Consider the following 19,840-nt stretch of genomic DNA (forward strand, 5'->3'; position numbering starts at 1 on the left):
ACACGCCCCTCGGGTTTCCGCCAGCCTGCCTCCGGGAAGTTTTGCGAACAGGGTCCCGGGAAACCTGGAGGCCCTGTTCCCCTTCATGTGAAGTCTCCGCCCACCGGCCGAGGTTCGGGGGTAAAGAAGCAACTTCCACGGGATGGGAGGGGACGGGCCAGGTAAACTTGCCCAGGAGAGAACTCGGGCGGCCCGAGACCGAGCGCTAGCCGGCGCGCGGGGTGGGTGCAGAGCAATGGCCTGGAGTAACCCACAGCGGTTATTTTTAGCTCCCACGTTGGGAGACGCCAAATGTCAGGTCCCGGGTGTCCCAGCCTGTCCTGGGCGGGGGAGGACAGGGAGATGGAGCCTTAAAGGATCCGCGACAGGCTTCCCACGCGGAGATGAACCGGGGCACAAGAAATTCCGTTCCTAACGGCTCAGGTGTCTGGCCTCGGGGGTCGTCTTTCCATGCATCCGTGTTCGGAGCACTGCCTCTCTGGCCCTTCCCCTACACCCGTTCCCCACGTTGGTTCCTGGAGGTAGCCGGAGGGACAGGTGGTCACACCAACCACGTCACCAGCCCTGAGGTGCCTGAGCCGCCAAGAATGTGCTGGCCGCGTGGACGAATTGGACACGCTCTCTGGAGGTCGCTCCAGGTTTGAATGCCCAGCGAGGAGGGTGCGACCTAGAGTTGGCAAGTCCCCGGAGCAGCAGCGGAACGCTCTGAGCACCGACAGCGCGCGCTGTGAAGAACGGGACTCAAAAGCACGGGGCTCTAGTGCCACCTGGAGGGAGAGCGCGGATCCGCAGAGGATCGGGCCGGGGTGGTCTGCTGCCCGCTGTCCCCCCTCGTTCCACATCTTTAAGGCTTCCATTACTTCAGGCCCAGGCCTCTCTCTGGAGCTTCAGATCCGAGTGTTCAGCTGCCTCCTGGGTGGGCAATTCACATGATCAGCATGTGCAAACTTGCTTCTCCTGCTAACTTCCTCATCCCAGTAAACGGTCCTGTTAGCCAACCTGTCACTCCTATCAGAAAGAGGAAGTCATGCTTAATTCCTCCTCTCCTGCACTCCCCACCTTTATCCAGTTAGCAGCATTGGTGTTTTGACCTCCTAAACCCTCATATTCATCTGATTTTTTCCCCCTGTACTGTGGCCAGTTTGGTTCAGACAGCCATCACCCTGCCTGGTCTTCCTGCTCCTCTTCCTTTACAAGGAGGGGCAGAGTACAATTCAAAAAGAGTTCAACCTCCTCACTCTCCCCTCAGAAGTCTCTGTTGCCCACTGTCAAGTTCTAACCCCCTTTCAGAGTGAACAAAACCTCTTGCCTTTCCTCCTCTCTCTGCCTCACTTTCTATCCCCTCCCCTCAAGTTTTAGTCAATTCCTAACTATTTCTTGTATCCAGAACACACTGCGCTGTTTCACTCTTTGGTGGCTACTAATAATCCCTTAGTCTGGAATACCGAAGGACTCTCACTGGTTCTCTGAAAAACTCTCCCCTCGCCCCTGCCCCTGCGATACCTTCCTTGGCTTTGCTTCAGAAAACCATGTGTCCTTAGGATGGTACATTGTCATAACTTCTTCTCTGCACATTAACCCTGAGGACAGATAATCATCTTGTTTACCTCTGTATCCTCAACACCCAGCTCACCCAGGATGAGCACTCAATATTTATTTGTTGAATGAATGAAATGAGGGTCTGCTCCTGATGGTCAGGAATATGGACTGGGGAACAGTCATGAATGGGGGAACCCTTTGGTAAATGGTTCCACATACCTAACCAAGGGGAACTAAAGTAGAAGAACTAAAGTCTGCTTTAGTTCTTAGTTGAGAACTTTAGTTGAACTTGACAGTGGACAGTTCTTTAGTTGAGAACAAATCGCTTATGAATAAAAAGGAGCAGAAGTGATTGTTGGAAGCAGAGAAGGAAGGTAATTGGGAAGGTAAAAGGAAAACCAGGGATGCTGGAATGCCATGAAGGGAAGAGGGCAGGGAGAGAGGGAAAGCTGCGAAAGGTGCCAAGAGGAAAAAAGGGAGCTTGGAGGGAGGCACAGGTTGGAGCCATATGAAAAGTCAGGGTAGCAGATAGAATGCAGGCCTTAGGGTGTCTCCTGGCACTCGGGTCAAGGAACTTTCGCAGTCTCATTCAGATGCTTTGTTCTGATGCTTCTAGGAGTTTAAGCCCCAGGGAAAGTAGAATCAAGGAAAGCAAGTCAGATCTAGATAAAGAAGATAAAAAGAAAGGAGAAAGTGATGGGGAGTAGAAGATTCAATGGGAATGAGAGTCGGGAGGGAGGGAGAAAAATGGCTGGGAAGGTGGGAGAAAGAGACTAATTGAGAGAGGATGGGAAGGGAAGAAATGAGACACAGGACACTGTGGGCATTTAGCATTGGAGCATGTGTGCGTTCATCTTGCTTAGAAATTAATCCTTAGCTCATTTGATCTCAGAACCAGTTGTAGCCCTTTCTAAGCTCTGCCCTATGACATGGGGAGCTGATCCCTCCAGCTTTTGTTTTCAAACTCCCATATTCACTGTCTTCTGACTGGATATAGCCCATAGGAGGTGAGAGATTGAAGGACAGGAGAAAGCCAGGATGTTTCTTCACTCTCTCTGCCTCCAGCTCCTACTCTTCAGGCCCACTTCGCTTTCAGCTTCTAAAGGGAAACCTTGGACCCCTGAGCTCCAGCAATGCCATCTCCTCCCTTTGTCCCATCATTGTTTTCGTCAATATATGAGGGTCTCAGGTACAGAGGATTGAATTAATGGCACAGTTCTTGGTACATGATACTCACTGATCAATGTCTTATATTTATTTAAAAAATTATCCTTTTTTATTTCCACATCCATTTCTCAGTTGTCTTCTCTCAAAAATCCACCATCCCAATGCATTCAAGGCTCCCTTTTGTTGTATTCTTGCAAAATATGAATTGTTTTATGTGCAGGTGGCTCAGTGGTGAAGAGTCTGCCTACCAATATAGGAGATGCAAGAGATGTGAGTTGGATCCCTGGGTCGAGAAGATCCCCGGGAGAAGGCAATGGCAACCCACTCCAGTACTCTTGCCTGGGAGATCCCAAGGACAGAGGAGCCTAGAGGGCTACAGTCCAAGAATCAGACACAACTGAGCACAACCCAGTACACAGCATCTGTTTATATCTTTCAATCTGATCTTACTTATTTTCAGTAAGCACTATGTTTTGAAAACCCATTCATGTTCTGTGATTATCCAAGTGATGGTTTCATAATTATTTTATTGCATAATTTATTGATTCATTGCATAATGTACCATTGCTTAATGCTCCACAGTGTCAGTCATCCCACTGATAGGCACCCATATCACCTCCACTTCCCAACCACAACAAATAATGTGGCAGTGATCATGGAGCTATGTCTCTGCCTCTGCCTATGTCTTTGTCTTTATTTATATCCATCTCCATGAGCAGAATTGCTGAGTCATAGGGTATACTTCTACCTAATTTGACTAAAAACTACCAGCTTGCTTTTGAGAATGGCTATCACAGTCTCCACTTCTATCAGGAGTTCCGGAGAGTTCTGCTACTACCACACCACCCTCTCAGGCAGCATCTACCCAGAAGCAGCCGAGTGAAGAGTACGGACTCTGGGCCTGAATTGCCTGAGTTTGAGTCCCAGCTCTGATACTTAATAACTTTGCGCCCTTGGGAAAGTTACCTAAGCTCTTTGTGCCTTATTTACCTCATCTGTAAAATGAGAAGGGAGATAATAATAGTATCCACATCTTAGGGTTTTAATGAAGTTGAATACTGTAATACTCATCTAGTGCTTAGAAAAGACAGAAATAGATACAGTTTATTGTTTTTGTTTGGTTTTTGAAAAGCTCTATTGAGATAGAATCGACAAACAGTAAACTGTACATATTTAAAATGTACAGTTTGATAAGGCAAAAAATTTTTTCTTGGGACTTCCCTGGTGGTCCAGTGGCTAAGACTCCCTGCTCCCAATGCAGGGGGCCGAGGTTTCATTCCTGGTTGGGGATCTAGATCCCATATACTGCAACTGAGACCTGATGCAGCCAAATAAATAAATAAATAAATAAAGATTTTATCTTGAGGTGTTATTGACATGTAACTTTATTTTGTTTTTTGTTTTTTTATTTTTTTATTATTTTTTCTTTTTTTGACATGTAACTTTAATTTCAGGTGTACATGTGTATATATGTACATATTACAAAATATATGTATATATTACAGTGATATATGTATATATTACAAAATGACTACCACAATACATCTAGTTAACAGCTAATTTGATGTTTTGACATGTATACACCTCTGAAACTGTCCCCAGAATCAATATAATGAACACACCCATCACCCTCTGTGTTTCCTAAACACTCTTTGTAATTCCTCCCGTCAGCCCCTAGGCAACCACTGATCTGATTTCAGTCATGAGGGACTAGTTTGCATTTTTTAGAATTTTATGCAAATAGAATCACACAGATTCTACTCCTTTTGTCTGGACTTCTTTACTTCCCATAACTATTTTGAGATTCATGTATGTTGTTTCGTGTATTGTGAGTTTATTCTTTTTTATTGTGAAGTATTATTGATTTGATTATCAATAGTAATCAGTTAGATTGTCCATCACCTGTTGATGGATATTTGCATTATTTCCAGTTTGTGGCTGTTACAAATAAAGCTGCCATGAACATTTACATACAGGTCTTCAAATGAGCATGTACTTTCATTTCTCTTGGAAAATACCTAAGAGTAGGATGGGTGGATTATATGACAGGTGTGCGTGTGTGTGTAACTTCTTTTTTTTTTTTTTTTTTTAGTAAATCAGGTTTTACTGCTCACAGGGTCATTTCTGAGTTGCAAACAATCTGTCCCTGTATTTCCCTATTCAATCTGGGCTGCCACCATCAGACAGACAGAAAGTGCCAGGACACTGTTTTTCTTGCATCTTTGGGAAACTTTAGCAACAGACAGTAGTGTGTGACTTTCTATGAATTGGCCAAATTGTTTTCTAAAGTGGTTGTCCCATTTTACATGCCCACCCACAATATCTAAAAGTTCCAGTACCTCCACACACCAGCACTTCAGATGGTCAGTCTTTTAAAATCCAGAATTGGACTATGAAGTGAGTGAAAGTTGCTCAGTTGTGTCCGACTCTTTGCGACCTCATGGACTATACAGTCCATGGAATTCTCCAGGCCAGAATACTGGAGTAGGTAGCCATTCCCTTCTCCAGGGGATCCATCAGAATGGACTATATGAGATTTTAAATAAATGAGAATTTGTCAATTTTTGTCAGTTCAGTAGGTGAAAGGTGATATTGTATTTCAGTTTTCTCTGATTACTTATGGCTTGGAGCTTCCCTTTAAACTCTTGTTAGCATTTTTCCTTTCTATTTTTTGGCAAATCCCTTCCATGTATTCTTTGCCCATTTTTCTCTTGGAATGTTTTTACTGTTGATTGGCAAGACATTTAAACAAATAATATTAGTTCGTTGTCATATTTGGATATTGCAAATATTTTCTCTTGTTCTATCGTCTGCCTATTAATTTTTCTTTCGTGAACTTCATTTAGCAGAAACCTTTAAATTTAGTATCATCAAAATGACTAATTTTCCCCTTAGGATTTGTGATTTTTAAATTTTGCATGTGTTCTTTTCCATTTTTGCATCAAAATTTACCTTTTCTTCTAAGAACTTTATAGTTTTTAGATTTACATTTTTGTTTGTTTGGTTGTACCATGGCAGCAGGGATCTTAGTTACCTGACCAGGGATCAAACCTGCCCTTCCTGCACTGGGATCACAGAGTCTTAACCAGTGGACCACCAGGGAAGTCCCCACATTTAGGTCTTTTTTTTTTTTTTTTTTAGTTCTACCAGTTTATTGCTACCAATCCATCTCCCTCTACCCTCCTCAATTGTGCGTGCTCAGTCACGTAACCCGATGGACTGCAGCCTGCCAGGTTCCTCTGTCCATGGACTTTTCCAGGCAAGAATACTGGAGTGGGTTGCCATTTTCTTCTCCATGTTTAGGTCTTTTTAATCTATCTAGAGTTCATCCTTGTTTTAGGTGTTAGGGATCCAATAAATTTTTCTCTTATTCCCACCACATTTACCACATGTCCACTTCTGATATGGGCTTCCCAGGTGGCACTAATGGTAAAGAACCCGCCTGCCAATGCAGGAGACATAAGAGATGTGGGTTTGATCCCTGGGTTGGGAAGATCCCCTGGAGAAGGAAATGGCAGAGAGAATTACCTGGAGAATTCCTTGCAATTCTTGCCTGGAGAATTCCATGGACAGAGGAGCCTGGTGGGCTGTAGTCCCCAGGGTCAAAAAGAGTCAGACACCACTTAAGTGACTTAGCATACAGCACGCACTTTTGATATATATGTACGTACCTCTGTCTCTGGTATTCTGTTCCATTGGTGTATCTCTCTGTTCTTGCACTAATACTATACAGTTACTGTTGCTGAGTGCTTTGTAACAAGTTTAAATTTCTGGAAGAGCAAGACCCCTCTTGTCTCTCTTCTCAGCGAAGACCTAACTATTTGTGTGTGTGTTTTAAGGTGAACTTATTAATATCTTTAAAAAAAACACCAATTGAATTTTTTTGGTAATATATCAAATTGTATGTTATTCTGGGGACAACTGATATCTTTATAATGTTAAGTTATCCCATTTAAGAGCATGGACTATTTCTGTATTCGTTCATCTTCTATATTCTTTCAGTTCAGTGCAGTCGTTCAGTCATGTCCAACTCTTTGTGACCTTATGGACTGCAGCACCTCAGGCTTCCCCGTCCATCACCAACTCCTGGAGCTTACTCAAACTCATGTCCATCGTGTTGGTGACACCATCCAACCATCTCATCCTCTGTCTTCCCCTTCTCCTGCCTTCAATCTTTCCCAGCATCAGAGTCTTTTCCAATGAGTCAGTTCTTCGCATCAGGTGGCCAAAGTATTGGAGTTTCAGCTTCAGCATCAGTCCTTCCAGTGAATTTAGGACTGATTTCCTTTAAAATGGATTGGTTTTATCTCCTTGCAGTCCAAAGGACTCTCAAGAGAGTCAACACCACAGTTCAAAAGCATCAGCTCTTTGGCGCTCAGCTCTCTTTATAGTCCAACTCTCACATCCATATATGACTACTGGAAAAACCATGACTTTGACTAGACGGACCTAGTAGAGTTAAAATTTTTCTTCCATTGAGGTCTTATGAATACTTGGTTAGTTCCAAGATGCTCTATAATTTTTGCCAGTGATGCAAATTGAGTGTTACTTTTTAAATTATATTTTCTAATTAGTTATTGCTGGTGTAGTAAAATACTAGTGACTCTCTTTGTGGGTGGATCTTGTGTACAGCAAACTTGCTGAACACCATGGATAGTTCTGACAGACTCTGTGTTGCTTTTATCTGACTTTCTAGTAGGTGATTATATCGTTTGCAAATCAATTTTATTTTGACCTTATCAATTTTTGCACAATCTATTTCTTTCTCTTCCTTGTGGTATTGATCAAGCTCATTGTCGACTTCTTTATACCTATGTTCTCATCATCATTGTTGTTGACTTCAGAACCCACCAGGACACTCCATTTACTCACGGCCTCTCAGCTCTCAGTCTCATCTCCAACTGTCTTTCTCTTCAGTCCACCTTCAGGCCCCTATCCAAGGCTTTGTTATCTCTAACAATACCCTCTTCCAATTTAGTGAATTCAAGCCTGCCACCTCTGATGATCACCTCCTAGGCTTCTAGATCATCCATTCATGTATCCCCACTTCTCTCACTTTACGGAGACTTCAAAACCATTGACTGGATCAGTTTTTCACTATCCACTGACTCCTTTTTATGTTTGCTCTCCTTAATACCCAATTTATAGCAGCAATCTAGCACATAATCACTCTAGTGCAAATTAGAATTCCTTCTCTATTCTCTGTCTCTTTCTTTCTTTTGGCAACACTGCTTGGCTTTTAGGATTTTCAGTTCCTTGACCAGGTATTGCACCCAGGCCACAGTAGTGAAAGCCTGGAGTCCAAATCACTAGCCTTCCAGGGAACTCCCCCTTTTCTCTCTTTTTAGCAAAATCCCAACACTGGCTAATTCCAACTATCCATCTACTTTCTCCTCATACCTGGCTCTTTACTTAAAGGTTTCTAGAGCAAGAAATTCAGAGTGATGGTGACTGGTGATACTTTAAATCAGTGGTTCTAGGCTGGGACCAGTTTTGCTCATCTCATCACTGGGACATCTGGCAACCTCTGGAGACAATGATTTCTTCTTTTTTTTAATTTATTTTATTGAAGCATAGTTGATTTACAATGTTGTATTAATTTCTGCTGTACAGCAGTGATTATATATATATATATATATATATATATATATTCTTTTCCATTATGGTTTATGACAGGATATTGAATACGGTTTCCTGTGCTATCCAGTAGGACCTTGTTTATTCTGGAGACATTTTTGATTGTCACACTGGGATGTGGGAGAGGATACTGGCATCAAATCAGTGGAAGTCCAGGGTGCTGTTAAATATCCTATAATGCACAGAACCATCCCATAACCAAGACTTATCTGGCCCCAAACACAACAGTGCTGAGGTGGAGCAATCCTGCTTTAAGTTAATACAAGTCTCAAAGAGACAAAAGAAACAAGGCCGTAGCACTTGTTGTTCCCTATGCCTATAATATGGTTCTTCCTGGGTGGCTCATTATTTAACAGTCCCTTCCTAGGTAGGTCTCCCTGACCTTACTCTGGAATGGACCCAACCTCATCACATTGCCCTATTTTATTGCTTTGAAAACATGCACCATTTTATGTCTTTATTGCCTGCTTCCTCCTTCTAGAATCTAAGCTACCTGAATGAAGCGTCCTCTTTTTCTTTTTTGACAGCACAGAATGCCATGCAGAACTTCCTCGACCAGGGATTGAACCTGTGCCCCCTGCACTGGAAGCACTGAATCTTAACCACTGGCCCACCAGGAAGTCTGCAGTGTCCTCTTGTTTACAGCTGTAGCCCCAGTGTCAAGCATGGTGCTTCGTACATTATACAGGGTCTCAGAAAATATTTGTCAAATCAGTATATGAAAATCATGTTAATTTGCAATTTAGTCATTTATTCATCAGCTATTTATTGGGGATAAAATCCAGACACATCTCTTGGAACTTATAGTATAGTGGGGAGACTGACGTTGAGTAAATAATCACACAAAGTGAATAGCTTCCAGTCATGATAAGAACGTTGAACGTACAGTACAGGTAGCAGTGAGAACATTCAGCAAGGTGATCTGACTCAGTCTGGGGTGGGGTGCTCAGGCCAGGCCTCCCAGGAGAAGTCATATTTAAGCTGATAGCTAAGGATGAGTCGGTTAGCTGGGTAGAAGGCAGGTTGGGTGGGGGTAGATGAGAAGAGCACCCAGGCATAGAGAACAGAGAGCAGAGGCACTCTGGTGGGAAGGAACACTGTATAGTTCAGGAAGTGTGGCTGACACATGGAGTCTCATAAACCATAGTGTAACATTTATTTGCAAATCCAGTGGAGCAATAGGAGCCAAAGAATGCCACTGGAAGTTTTAAGAATTTTAAACAGGAAGTGATAAGATAAAAGTCTATTAAAAAAACAAACTTGTTTCTGGAAAATAGATTTTAGAAGGACAAGCAGGGAAGCAGAGAGATTGATTTGGAGGTGGTTGCAGTGTCCAGGCAAGAGGTAATGGTGGCTTGGCCTGAGATGGTCTCACTGAGCTTGGAGAGGAGCTGGATATATTTAACTAACAAGAAACGTGGAAAAAAAAAAAAAAAGAATGTGGATTTTCAGAGCTGGAAATCACCTTAAAAAAATAAAAAACTCACCATTAATCAAAGGTAGAAAAATTGAATAATAAAGAGTTCCTTAAAGTCTGCATTTTACAGAAAAACAGGTTAATTAGGACTATGAAGGGCCCATTAATATTTTTATTGAATAAAAGAAAGAAAGACAGAGAAATGTTTCAGGAGGAGGAGCAAAGATGGGAAATATGAGAGACTTGAGGTTAAAAAATTAAGTGAAAGAGACAGAGTAAGAAAGGTGTGTGAGCCTGAGAGTTGTCAGGTTGGAGAAGATTGGAAGAAAACTGGACCATGAGGGAGCAGGGATGTGCTCTAGGGTAGATGCAAAGAAAGGCTACTGGGTGATGCTGGGCTCCAAGGGGGCTGGAGATGGGGCACAAAAGTAGACTAAAAGACGAGGAGTAAAATAGGAAGCGGAAAGGACAGGAAGGGGAGATGATAACAGAGGAGGGAGGAATGGGTAAGTGGCGGATGCTTGGTGGGATGGGACAGAACTCAGGGAGCGTGACAGAAGAAACCTGCGGGTGAGGTGGGGGTCTGAGGACTGAATCAAAGGCCACATTAGAGCCAGATGTTCTGGAGGACGGCACGGTGAGAGGGCTGGAGAGGGCACACAGACAGGCAGGTCCAGGCTCCCGATGAGGGTGAGAAACTAGTGCAGGGCTGGGGGAAGAGGAAGAGCGAAAGGTGGAGGACCGGCTGGAAAAACTCCAAGGGAAGAGAATGGTGGGTGTGGCCAAGACTCTGACCCGGGCCTTACCCTGCTCCCTCCCTTCGCTGGATTCTGGCTTCAGTGGTTTCTTCCTTCTGCGGAAAGGACACTGGAGGCGGGATGGGACTGTGACTGCGGGGCGGGGGGGTGCCAAGGGCCCCGCCATTAAGTCACGTCCAGCAGATCGGAATAGGGGGCGGAGGAGATGGGTGCTGGGGCACCGCTTCTGGAAGCCAGGTGTCTGGTGGAGGCGACAGCGGTGAGGGGCGGTTGGGCGCTAGGCGGTGGCTCTGGCGGTGGAGACTCTAATTAGACGGCTGAAGTGGACCGTTCTGAGGGGTCCCCGGAAGGTGGGGTCGGCGAGGAAAGGAGACTGAAGAGAAAAACAGTAGAACAGAGGGTAGGGGCGAAAGTAGGGCGGGATAAAGAGCAAGTAGAAGCCGAGAGTCCCTGCGGAGGGAAGGCGGAGCCAGGGCTAGCCTGGGGCATCTCTCCCGCTCAGGCTCCGCCGCGTTCCCGGCGCACCTGTCCGGGAGCGGGGAAGGGATGTCCTAGCGCCCGAGGGACCTCCAGTCCGAGGGGCTTCCTCAGAACTCGGGACTCCCGAGAGGACTCCACCTTCCCCCTCCAGCGGGCCGAGCCCAGTAAGTGAAGGGGCGTGACGCTGGTGCTCAGGTTTCTTCCTCCACACCTGAGCCAGGAGGGGTGGGGGCAAGGACTTCCGGCTCAGGTGAGTGTCCCTTCGGTGACGTCAGGTCACCCTCGGCCGCCCCTCGATCCCTCCCTGCCTCGCGCTCCCGGTGCCCGCGGGGGCGCGCCCCCGACGCCCTACTTATACTCAGGTGCGCGGCACCTGTCCGCCCGCACCTGCCCGCTCACCGCTGAGCGACCTCTAGTTCGCACAGCAGCCTCGGGCCGACAGCTCAGGATACTCTGGGGACTTCCAGCACCCGGAGGCCGCGCCCGTACGGCCCCTCCACCTTTTGTTTGGGAAGAGTCGCCGAGCGCCCAAGGGAGCCGCCAGGCCTTCGCGGATCGCTTTTGTCGGTCACCAGTCCTGTTCCCCTCTGCCGTGAGACTCTCGCCTCGCCTGAGGGGTCGGTTTGTTTACTCCGAAGACTAGATTTGCAAGCAGTCGACCAACAGCTTCTTTTTTGCCTCTTTGGGTGACTTAAAACTCGCCCGCCAGGCGCCCCCCGTCTATTCAGAGGGCGGAAATGGCCAATTCGGGCCTGCAGCTGCTGGGCTTTTCCATGGCTCTGGTGGGCTGGGTGGGCCTGGTGGCATGCACGGCCATCCCGCAGTGGCAGATGAGCTCGTACGCTGGCGACAATATCATCACCGCCCAGGCCATGTACAAGGGGCTGTGGATGGACTGCGTCACGCAGAGCACCGGCATGATGAGCTGCAAAATGTACGACTCGGTGCTCTCCCTGCCGGGTAAGACCGCGGGACCGACGGGGCGGATGCTCCAGAGCCGGGGTCGCGGGGTGGGTGAGGGGCCGGGCTCGAGGCCCCACGGCCCGACGCGCTGGGTTGCCCGGTAGCGCGGCTGGAGAGGAGGAAGCGGTAGGGCCGAGGTCCTGGGACTGCACGTGCGCGGGTCCGGCTGAGCCCCTTTTCGCCCGCGGACGCGCCTCGTCTCCCGGCCGAGCGGCCAGCGACCCAAGCCGCTCCCGGTAAGCTGAGTCCCGGGGCGCGGCCTTCCCCTCCCCCTACCCCGAGGAGGACAAGGTCTTCGCCATCTCCCGCCCTTTTCTCGGACAAAAGGCGGCGCGGGCTGGAGGCCGCGGGGTTGGGTTGGGGGCCGCTAGGTCGAACCGAGGGCCGAGGAGCCGCGCCCCGTTTGCCCCCTGGGCCGCCGCCTGCGGCTTCTAATCTTATCGGCCGATTAGCCGAAGCCACAAACCGTGGCCTCGATAGTGGGGTCAGAGCTGAGACGAGAGCCAGGACTGCGGGCGACGCCGAGGCTGCAGCCACCGCTACCGGGGCTCAGGTCACCACCTCTGTTTTCCTTCGACGTCCTCTTTCACCCTTCCCCCTCCGAGGGGCAGTTTCATCGAAACCCTGGCGCCTCGGGCGGATCCTAGAGCCGAGAGGGCGGGGCAGAGCGTTGAGGCCACGGAGTCAGGAGGGGGCGGGATCCGCCGGCTCCGGCCCGGAACTCGGGGTCTGAATCGGTCCGAGGGTCGCCCCGTCATTTCCAGCAAGGATGGCATCCTTACCCCTTTTCCGCAGCGGCCTTGCAGGCCACTCGAGCCCTAATGGTGGTCTCCCTGGTGCTGGGCTTCCTGGCCACATTCGTGGCCACGATGGGCATGAAGTGTACCAACTGTGGGGGAGACGACAAAGTGAAGAAGGCCCGGATAGCCATGACGGGAGGCATCATTTTCATCTTGGCAGGTGAGCCACAGGTCCAAGGTGGGGACAAGGACTCTTAACCATCCTGAAGGGGTAAGTGTGGACACAGTGCGGGTTTGGGGGTGGCTCACAGTACCTGAATCCCCATTTTTTCCCCAGGTCTTGCTGCCTTGATAGCTTGCTCCTGGTACGGCCATCAGATTGTCTCAGATTTCTATAACCCGTTGGTCCCCATGAATGTTAAGTAAGTATGAGAGCCCTGTCTCCTAAGGGGTCTGGGGTTGGGAGAGGTAGGCCAGGGTTCGAGACCGCAATCCCTTCTCTCCACAGGTATGAATTTGGTCCTGCCATCTTCATTGGCTGGGCAGGGTCTGCTCTGGTCCTCCTGGGAGGTGCACTGCTCTCTTGCTCCTGTCCTGGGAGTGAGAGCAAAGCTGGATACCGTGCGCCTCGCTCCTACCCTAAGCCCAACTCTGCCAAGGAGTACGTGTGAGCTGGGATGCCCCTGCCCCAACCTGGCAGCCTACAGGTGCCTCATGAAAGGACCTGGGGCAGAGAGCTCAGCCTGTGGGCAGGGTGCCAAGCAAAAGCCTTCGGTCACTCTAGCCCAGCACACCTTGTACAGTTTCCTGGGGGGTTGGGTGGGGGGGACAAAAAAGGGAGGGTGTGCTTTTTGTACAGTAATAAAAATATGTTTTGGAAAATAGGCTTTTTTTCCATCCCTTCAGGGCATCTGCTTCCCTCATCCACGCCTAGCCTCCAGTCCTGTCCACTTGCGACTCTTGCTTAAATAGCAACCAAAGAACTTTTGCTTTTAATACAAAATAAAATATTTTATTAGGCTTGGGGGGAGGTGGTGTTCCTATCCTGTCACTTTCTCTTATGCCTCCAGCCCACTTTTCTTCTCACTGGAAGCTGCTCCCTGGCTCATGGGTCACACGGCAAGGCCTCCATAGAAACAGGGAACAAAGATGGAGCAGAGACGGGCTAAGGCCAACACACACATTGAAGGATGGTTACGGGCCCGTAGTCTTCCTCTTCCCCTCCTACTGCAGTCTAGTCAAATCTCCTAGACAATCAAACATCTAGGTCATCGTCTGGGTCTTCTTGATCCAGGTCATCATAAGCATCTGGCTCATAGAAGATGTGGCTGGTAGCCTGGCCCAGCCCAGGGCGCAGTAGAGCCTGCTGTCTGAGGAGAGATAAGGAGAAAATTGGTGCTGGGGAGGGTAGGTAATGGGTCACATCTGGACACCCTCTTTCTGTGTAACAGTCACTCCCTCTCTGGCTTCCATGTCTTTTTGGGCTAAATCCCTTTGTCTGACCTTGTGTAGCATCAACTGGAGACAGCTCTTTCAACACCCTAAGTTCTTAGCAGCTTGAGGGCAAGAATACTGTGTAGTCTTGCTTCACCCGCCCACATGCTGGGCACAGAACAAGTGTCTACTAAGCCCTTATTTACCTGCCTCTGGCATACCATCTAGCTTCCTGCCCTCCCAGTGCTGCTACCTGGAGATAGGGCCACTTCCCTGGGGTCTAGTCCGGCTCAGCCCAGGCCCAGATTACTTTGGGGACATCAGTGGAGCTGGGACCCAAGGCGCTAATGGAGAGAAAAGAGACATCGAGGCCCTTTGACACTGCTGGGGTTTGGGTGGGTAGAGAGCCACTCCCCAGACTTGACTCTGGAGGTGGACTTCAGCCCCTATAAAGTTGAGAAAGTTAATCAACAACTGCTGTCGCCCCACCTCTTAGGCCCAATGCTGGGCTCAACTCAGGGACTTGGGCACTGAGGCCCCAACCTTACTTTTCCGAGCTGAACTGGAAGGGCAGAGTCAGGCTATCTTTGGCTTCTCTCTCCTTCTTGGACAGATGAAGGTTAAAAGTCAAATGAGTAGTGGGGTCCACCTGCAGGTACAGAAGAAGCTGCTGCTCTGCACCATCCCTGGAATCCCTGACCCCACGCCCCCAATGTCTGCAGTTTTTATCCCCCTCCTTTTTCCAGACCCCAAATCCCATCCCCTTGTTCCCGCCCTGGCTCTCTTAGGTACCGAGGGAGTATGAGGATCTGAGCGGGGCTGGGATTCCAGTGGCGGCTCCGCTTGGAGCTCCAAGCTGAAGTCAGGAAGGATGGAGAACCACTGAGTCTGGGGAGAAGTAAGAAGAGGGTTAAGAAAGTTTTTTCTATCTTACTGAGCAAACCAGAGAACCAGGAGCTGCCACTCCAGCTCCTAGCCACCTATCTGACTGGCTTCTTCCAGCTCATGCGTTCCACCTCTTAGCCCGTCAAACCTCTCCATGGGGACAACTTTTGGCTTTTTCTCCTTTTCCATTTCCTGGAAGGCAGTGTCTTTTGTTGTTTAAGCTTATAGGATGTGAGCTTTCCAGGCTACAAAATGGGGATAATAAAACAATCTACCTCACAAGGCATCTCACAAAGGAGATAAAATGGGGGAAATGCTACGATGAGGGCCCAGGGAAGTGTTCCATCATATCATCTGTTTTACTGCTCTCACTCTCTGTCTGACCTCAACCTCCAGTCCCCCGCTTCTCCTGACCTGGTGGGTGGGGCGCTGTCTCGGCCTCCGATAGAGGATGTGAGCCGATGCCTGGCCCATCATACCACTCAGGGTCACCTCGGTCTGAGCAAGGCTGCTCAATGCTCCCAAAGGGCCTGGGCTGTGAAGCTCTTCATGCAGCAGGCCCAGCACATGCACCTGCTCATCTGGGGAGGTGTCACCTGTAGAGGGACAAGAAATGTGCACGAAGGGCAGTAGGGAGCATTCCAGGGATGCTTGGGATCAAACAGTGAAGAGGAAGAAAAACGCCCACATCAGAGGCCCACATCTTCTCAGAACTCTGCCCAGATCCTGACTGACCTCAGTCAGTTTCACCACCCTGCTCTGACTTCTTTCAGGCCTCACCTTAATACACATTCTTATTCCAGCGTACATCGAATCAAGGCACTGCTCTGACCTCAATCCTCAGGAGCACCCCAAGACCTCCAGGAAGGAACTCACACTTTCAATGTTTGTTCTCCACTTGCCTTCAGCCTCATCTCTTGTACACTGAACTACCTGCTGTGTCTGGAACTTGCCAAAAATCCCAGTTGGTGCCTTAGATCCCCTCCCATCTTCCCTCTTTTTTTAGCTGCATTTAGTGTAAGACACTACACTAAAGATTTGCATTTTTAGGTTGAACTGTATGAAACTGCTAACATCTGATCATATCTGACCTATAAAAACAACAGTTCCAAGTGGTTCATCCTAATACTATAAACTCCATTCTCCCTCGACTTTTACAGAGGAAACTAAGCACTGTCAGACCAAACATCTGTGTACCGAGCTGGGTATCTGACTCTAAAGCCCATCCTAGGACCCACTGTACTTTAGGGCTAGTCCCAGAGCTATCAGCTGGACAAATTGGCCTGACTGACCCTTCGCTCTTCAAGACATTCCTTAAGGTACTCTGTGCATGTTCCTTTATCATCACAGTCCTTATCAGGCTATCCAGTAAATTGCTTGTTTACTAGTCTGTACCCTTAACGGGACTTTGACCTCCTGGAAGGCAAGGACCCAACACTGTATGTATATATTTAACATTTGTTGAATGAATGAATGAGAGAAAAAAAAAAAACCACAAACTTGGAAAATAAAAAAAAGAGTGATTGATAGCATTATGATGCAATCAAGAAACAGAATAAAGATCAAAGTGATGGAAGAAGGCCCAACTGGAGATCCTTGATATATTTGTTAGGGTGGAAAGGGGCACATGGTTGGCAGGGGGAATGTATGAGGGGAAGAAACAAATGAGGAGCCTCACCAGGGCAGGAGTCCTGACGGCTCAGCGCATGCAGGGTCTGGCAGAGTGTGGGGCAGGGAAGGTGATGCAGCAACCAGCTGAGGGAATCAAGAGCAATGGTGGCAGGGCCAGAACCTGTCCTCTTGTCCAGGGCCCTCAAGGCTTCCAGGGGCCCTCCAGGAAGGGCTTTCCCAGGTTTTGACCAGCTGAGAGGGTCTCTAAAGAGATCATGGTAAACCAGCCTATAAAGGGAAAATAAAAGGCATGATTATACTGCTCCCCTGCCCCCCGCCATCTCCAACTTTGGCTTCTGATTTTTGTGGTTCGGTTTCCTTGATTTTCACTAATATTTTAAACATTAGTGAAAAGCTGTTTTTTAAAAAACTGAAAAGTAGAATATAGTGATTGACAGCACAGACTTTGGTGTCAAACAGCCCTGAGCTCCAAGCTTGGTTCTACTTGCCCAAGGTCACCTGATACATTACTTATAAAACAGGAATACCAACCTTCTGACATTTAGTACAGTGCTTGACAAGTAGTAAACACTTGATAAACGTTAACTATCATCATTATCAAATATTTCCTGAGTGGTGCCTAAAATATATCATTCTCTGAATGGATAAAGAGGAAGGCGAGGACCTGAGACATGGTTCCTGCCTGTAAAACAGCTTAGAGAACATCAAGAAGCAAGTCCTATCATACGAACTACAGACAGAATAACAATTCAGGAAAAGAAACTGGCATGGACTGGAGATCCTGGGAAAGCTTCACAGTGGCAGAACTTGTTCCCAGACACCTCCTTTGTATCCCCTGCCTCTCTTGCGAGTGTTATCTTTACAGCATCATGTCTACTCTAACAATGGATACAAAATTTGGGCAGATGTAAACTACCATTATCCAGCTAACTATCCAGACCAGGGAACAATTTTTCTTAACCATCCAACAAGGGTTCAGGGACCTCCTGATCCGGATGCTTTCCTCTGCCCCACATCAGTCTGTAAGTCCTGGAAGGTGTACCTGCTAACATCCTTTTACATTTGTCCCAAACTCTCCACCCTGCCTTAAGCCAGGCCTGTCTCCTTCTACCATTATTCTCTGAGATTTCATTGGAATACGAATCCTGTCTACTTCAATCACTGCTCTAATCTAGCACAGTTCCTGGTTCACAACTAGCTCTTAACCAGCACTTCTACATCTGAGAGAACCTGCATTTTTGCAAAACCCTTCCCACTTGGTCTCCCTAAGTCCAGGCTCACCGCCCCCCATCCCCCTGGGGCCCAACCCATTCTCCACAGTGTGGAGTCTTTCTAACAGATATGATGTTATCACTCTCCTTTCAAATTTTTCTTTTCACTATTAGCAGATACTGCTCTTTGTCTGACCTCAGGAAGCTCCTGCATCTCCCACAAACAGGTATGGCTTCCATGTTGTTGTTTAGTCACTAAGTGGTGTCCGACTCCTTTGTTGACTCCATGGACTGTAGCTCACCATGCTCCTCTGTCCACGGGATCTCTAGGCAAGAATACTACAGTGGGCTGCCATTTCCTTCTCCAGGGGATCTTCCCAACCGAGGGATTGGACCTGCAGCTTCTGCCGCATCTCCTGGACAGTAGGCAGATTCTTTGCCTCTGAGCCACTAGGGAAGCCAGATGGCTTCCGTATCTCCCCAATTATGCATAAATTGTTCCTTCTGTTTGTAGGACAAATACCTATGTAACCTGCAGTTAGTGCTGACATACGTTGATCACTACAATCTGATTCACTCAAAAGGCAGAATGTGTTTATTCTTATTCTCCAGGGCAGTCTCTAATGCTAGCCTGTACCGTTGCCCTTTTATTACTCAATTCATCTTCTGTAGTCCCTGTTTTGGATTCTCCAGATAACTACTCTTCATCAATCCACTTACTAATTCCTACCTCCTTTGAAAGACCCATTTCCATTCAATGAATTGTCGACTAGGCTTTAAGCTTCTCTGGTGGCTCAGATGGTAAAGAACTGGCCTGAAAGCAGGAGACCTGGGTTCAATCCCTGGGTGGGGAAGATCCTCTGGAGAAGTGAATGGCAACCCACTCCAGTATTCTTGCCTGGGAAATCCCATGGACAGAGGAGCCCGGGCTACAGTCCACGGGGTCGCAAAGGGTCGGACACGACTGGGCAACTGACACTTTCACACTACTACATATCAGGTTTTTTCCCTGTTGCTGGAAGGGAAATTCCTCAGCAACATTAGTCCCAAATCCAATTAAATTTCTTCCAATTTGTACTCACCGGCTGTTGATATTGGAGTCAAAACCTTCACGAAACTCTTCTTCGCTCACTTCACAGCCCAGGACGTGGACTTGCTCCCCACTGAGGGAGAGATGAGGGGGACTGTCAGAGTGGGACCCAGGCTCCCTCATCGGATGGAACGGCGAGACGCTGCGGGATACTCACCACAACGCAGATTTCTTGACAAGCGCCTTCAGGAGACTACGCCCCTCCCACTCCACGGAATCTGGAAAGAGCGAGTAACAAACAGCCTGAGAATACTGAGGTTTTCGCATTCACCAAATGGTCGAGACCTCCACCCCTGGCTTGTGACTTCTGGCCCCTCCTCTCCACTTCCGCCCCTTGAGCCCTGTTCCGAAGTGCCTGTGCCTTCGACCCTCACCCCGAAGCAGCACCAGGCCACCAAGAGCCAACAGCGACTCCAACATTCCCAAAACGCGTCCCGTCCCTCTTCGGACGCCCTCTGATGGCGTCACTGTCCACTGCCCCGCCCCCTCCACATGAAAGGGGCGGGGCATCCACGATCCCTCCCACCACTAAGACCTGGTATAGTCTGGAGAGGTGATTAAGTTCACTACCCCAGGAAGGCTCACGGGGAATAGTGCCTCCTGAGTGCTGGTACACATACGTAGGGACGACGTCCCTCTTTACAATTTTACCGTGACCGGGGCGGAAAGAGCCGTTGGGGCAGTTGTCCGTGGGAGGGGGAGGTGGCCGCGCGAGCCCGTCCGACGGTATGAGCCTCGGGGACAACTGACGTCACTCCGCTCAGCCCGTGCAATTCAAGGCGGGCCTGCTTTGCTCCAGGCTCCGCCCCCGCGCACGCGCAATATTGTGGCCTGGTTCGGGACACGCCCCACTTTCCTTATCCCCACCCCCACAGACTGAGTAGGGG

At 48.4% G+C, this 19,840-nt stretch overlaps 2 protein-coding genes and 1 long non-coding RNA gene across 5 annotated transcripts; 2 read left to right on the forward strand and 1 right to left on the reverse strand.

Moving 5' to 3' along the window:
* The first annotated feature begins 25 nt into the window (after positions 1 to 25).
* Positions 26 to 9,088, forward strand: LOC120866077. The gene is made up of 2 exons (XR_005721587.1): positions 26 to 161; positions 8,871 to 9,088. It is a non-coding gene; the product is annotated as an uncharacterized LOC120866077 (long non-coding RNA).
* Positions 9,089 to 10,625: 1,537 nt separating this feature from the next.
* On the forward strand, positions 10,626 to 13,727 carry CLDN7 (claudin 7). Its single transcript, XM_040243542.1, has 4 exons — positions 10,626 to 11,958; positions 12,757 to 12,921; positions 13,039 to 13,123; positions 13,210 to 13,727. The coding sequence occupies exons 1-4, from the start codon at positions 11,736 to 11,738 to the stop codon at positions 13,370 to 13,372; spliced, it is 636 nt and encodes a 211-aa protein (XP_040099476.1). The 5' UTR covers positions 10,626 to 11,735; the 3' UTR covers positions 13,373 to 13,727.
* Positions 13,691 to 19,743, reverse strand: ELP5 (elongator acetyltransferase complex subunit 5). 3 transcript variants are annotated; one of them, XM_040243538.1, is made up of 8 exons: positions 19,328 to 19,481; positions 19,111 to 19,171; positions 18,946 to 19,026; positions 16,699 to 16,919; positions 15,435 to 15,616; positions 14,928 to 15,023; positions 14,684 to 14,784; positions 13,691 to 14,071 (listed from the first exon to the last, which is right to left on the reverse strand). In XM_040243538.1, the coding sequence occupies exons 1-8, from the start codon at positions 19,461 to 19,463 to the stop codon at positions 13,957 to 13,959; spliced, it is 993 nt and encodes a 330-aa protein (XP_040099472.1). In that variant the 5' UTR covers positions 19,464 to 19,481; the 3' UTR covers positions 13,691 to 13,956. The 3 variants fall into 3 exon arrangements, with proteins under 3 accessions (XP_040099472.1, XP_040099473.1, XP_040099474.1); XM_040243539.1 differs by lacking the exon at positions 19,328 to 19,481 and adding an exon at positions 19,605 to 19,743 and having other exon boundaries at positions 18,946 to 19,171; XM_040243540.1 differs by lacking the exon at positions 19,328 to 19,481 and adding an exon at positions 19,489 to 19,505 and having other exon boundaries at positions 18,946 to 19,171.
* Positions 19,744 to 19,840: the final 97 nt, after the last annotated feature.

The sequence above is a fragment of the Oryx dammah genome, unplaced genomic scaffold (genome assembly GCF_014754425.2).
Source record: "Oryx dammah isolate SB20612 unplaced genomic scaffold, SCBI_Odam_1.1 HiC_scaffold_8, whole genome shotgun sequence".
NCBI classification, from domain to species: domain Eukaryota; kingdom Metazoa; phylum Chordata; class Mammalia; order Artiodactyla; family Bovidae; genus Oryx; species Oryx dammah.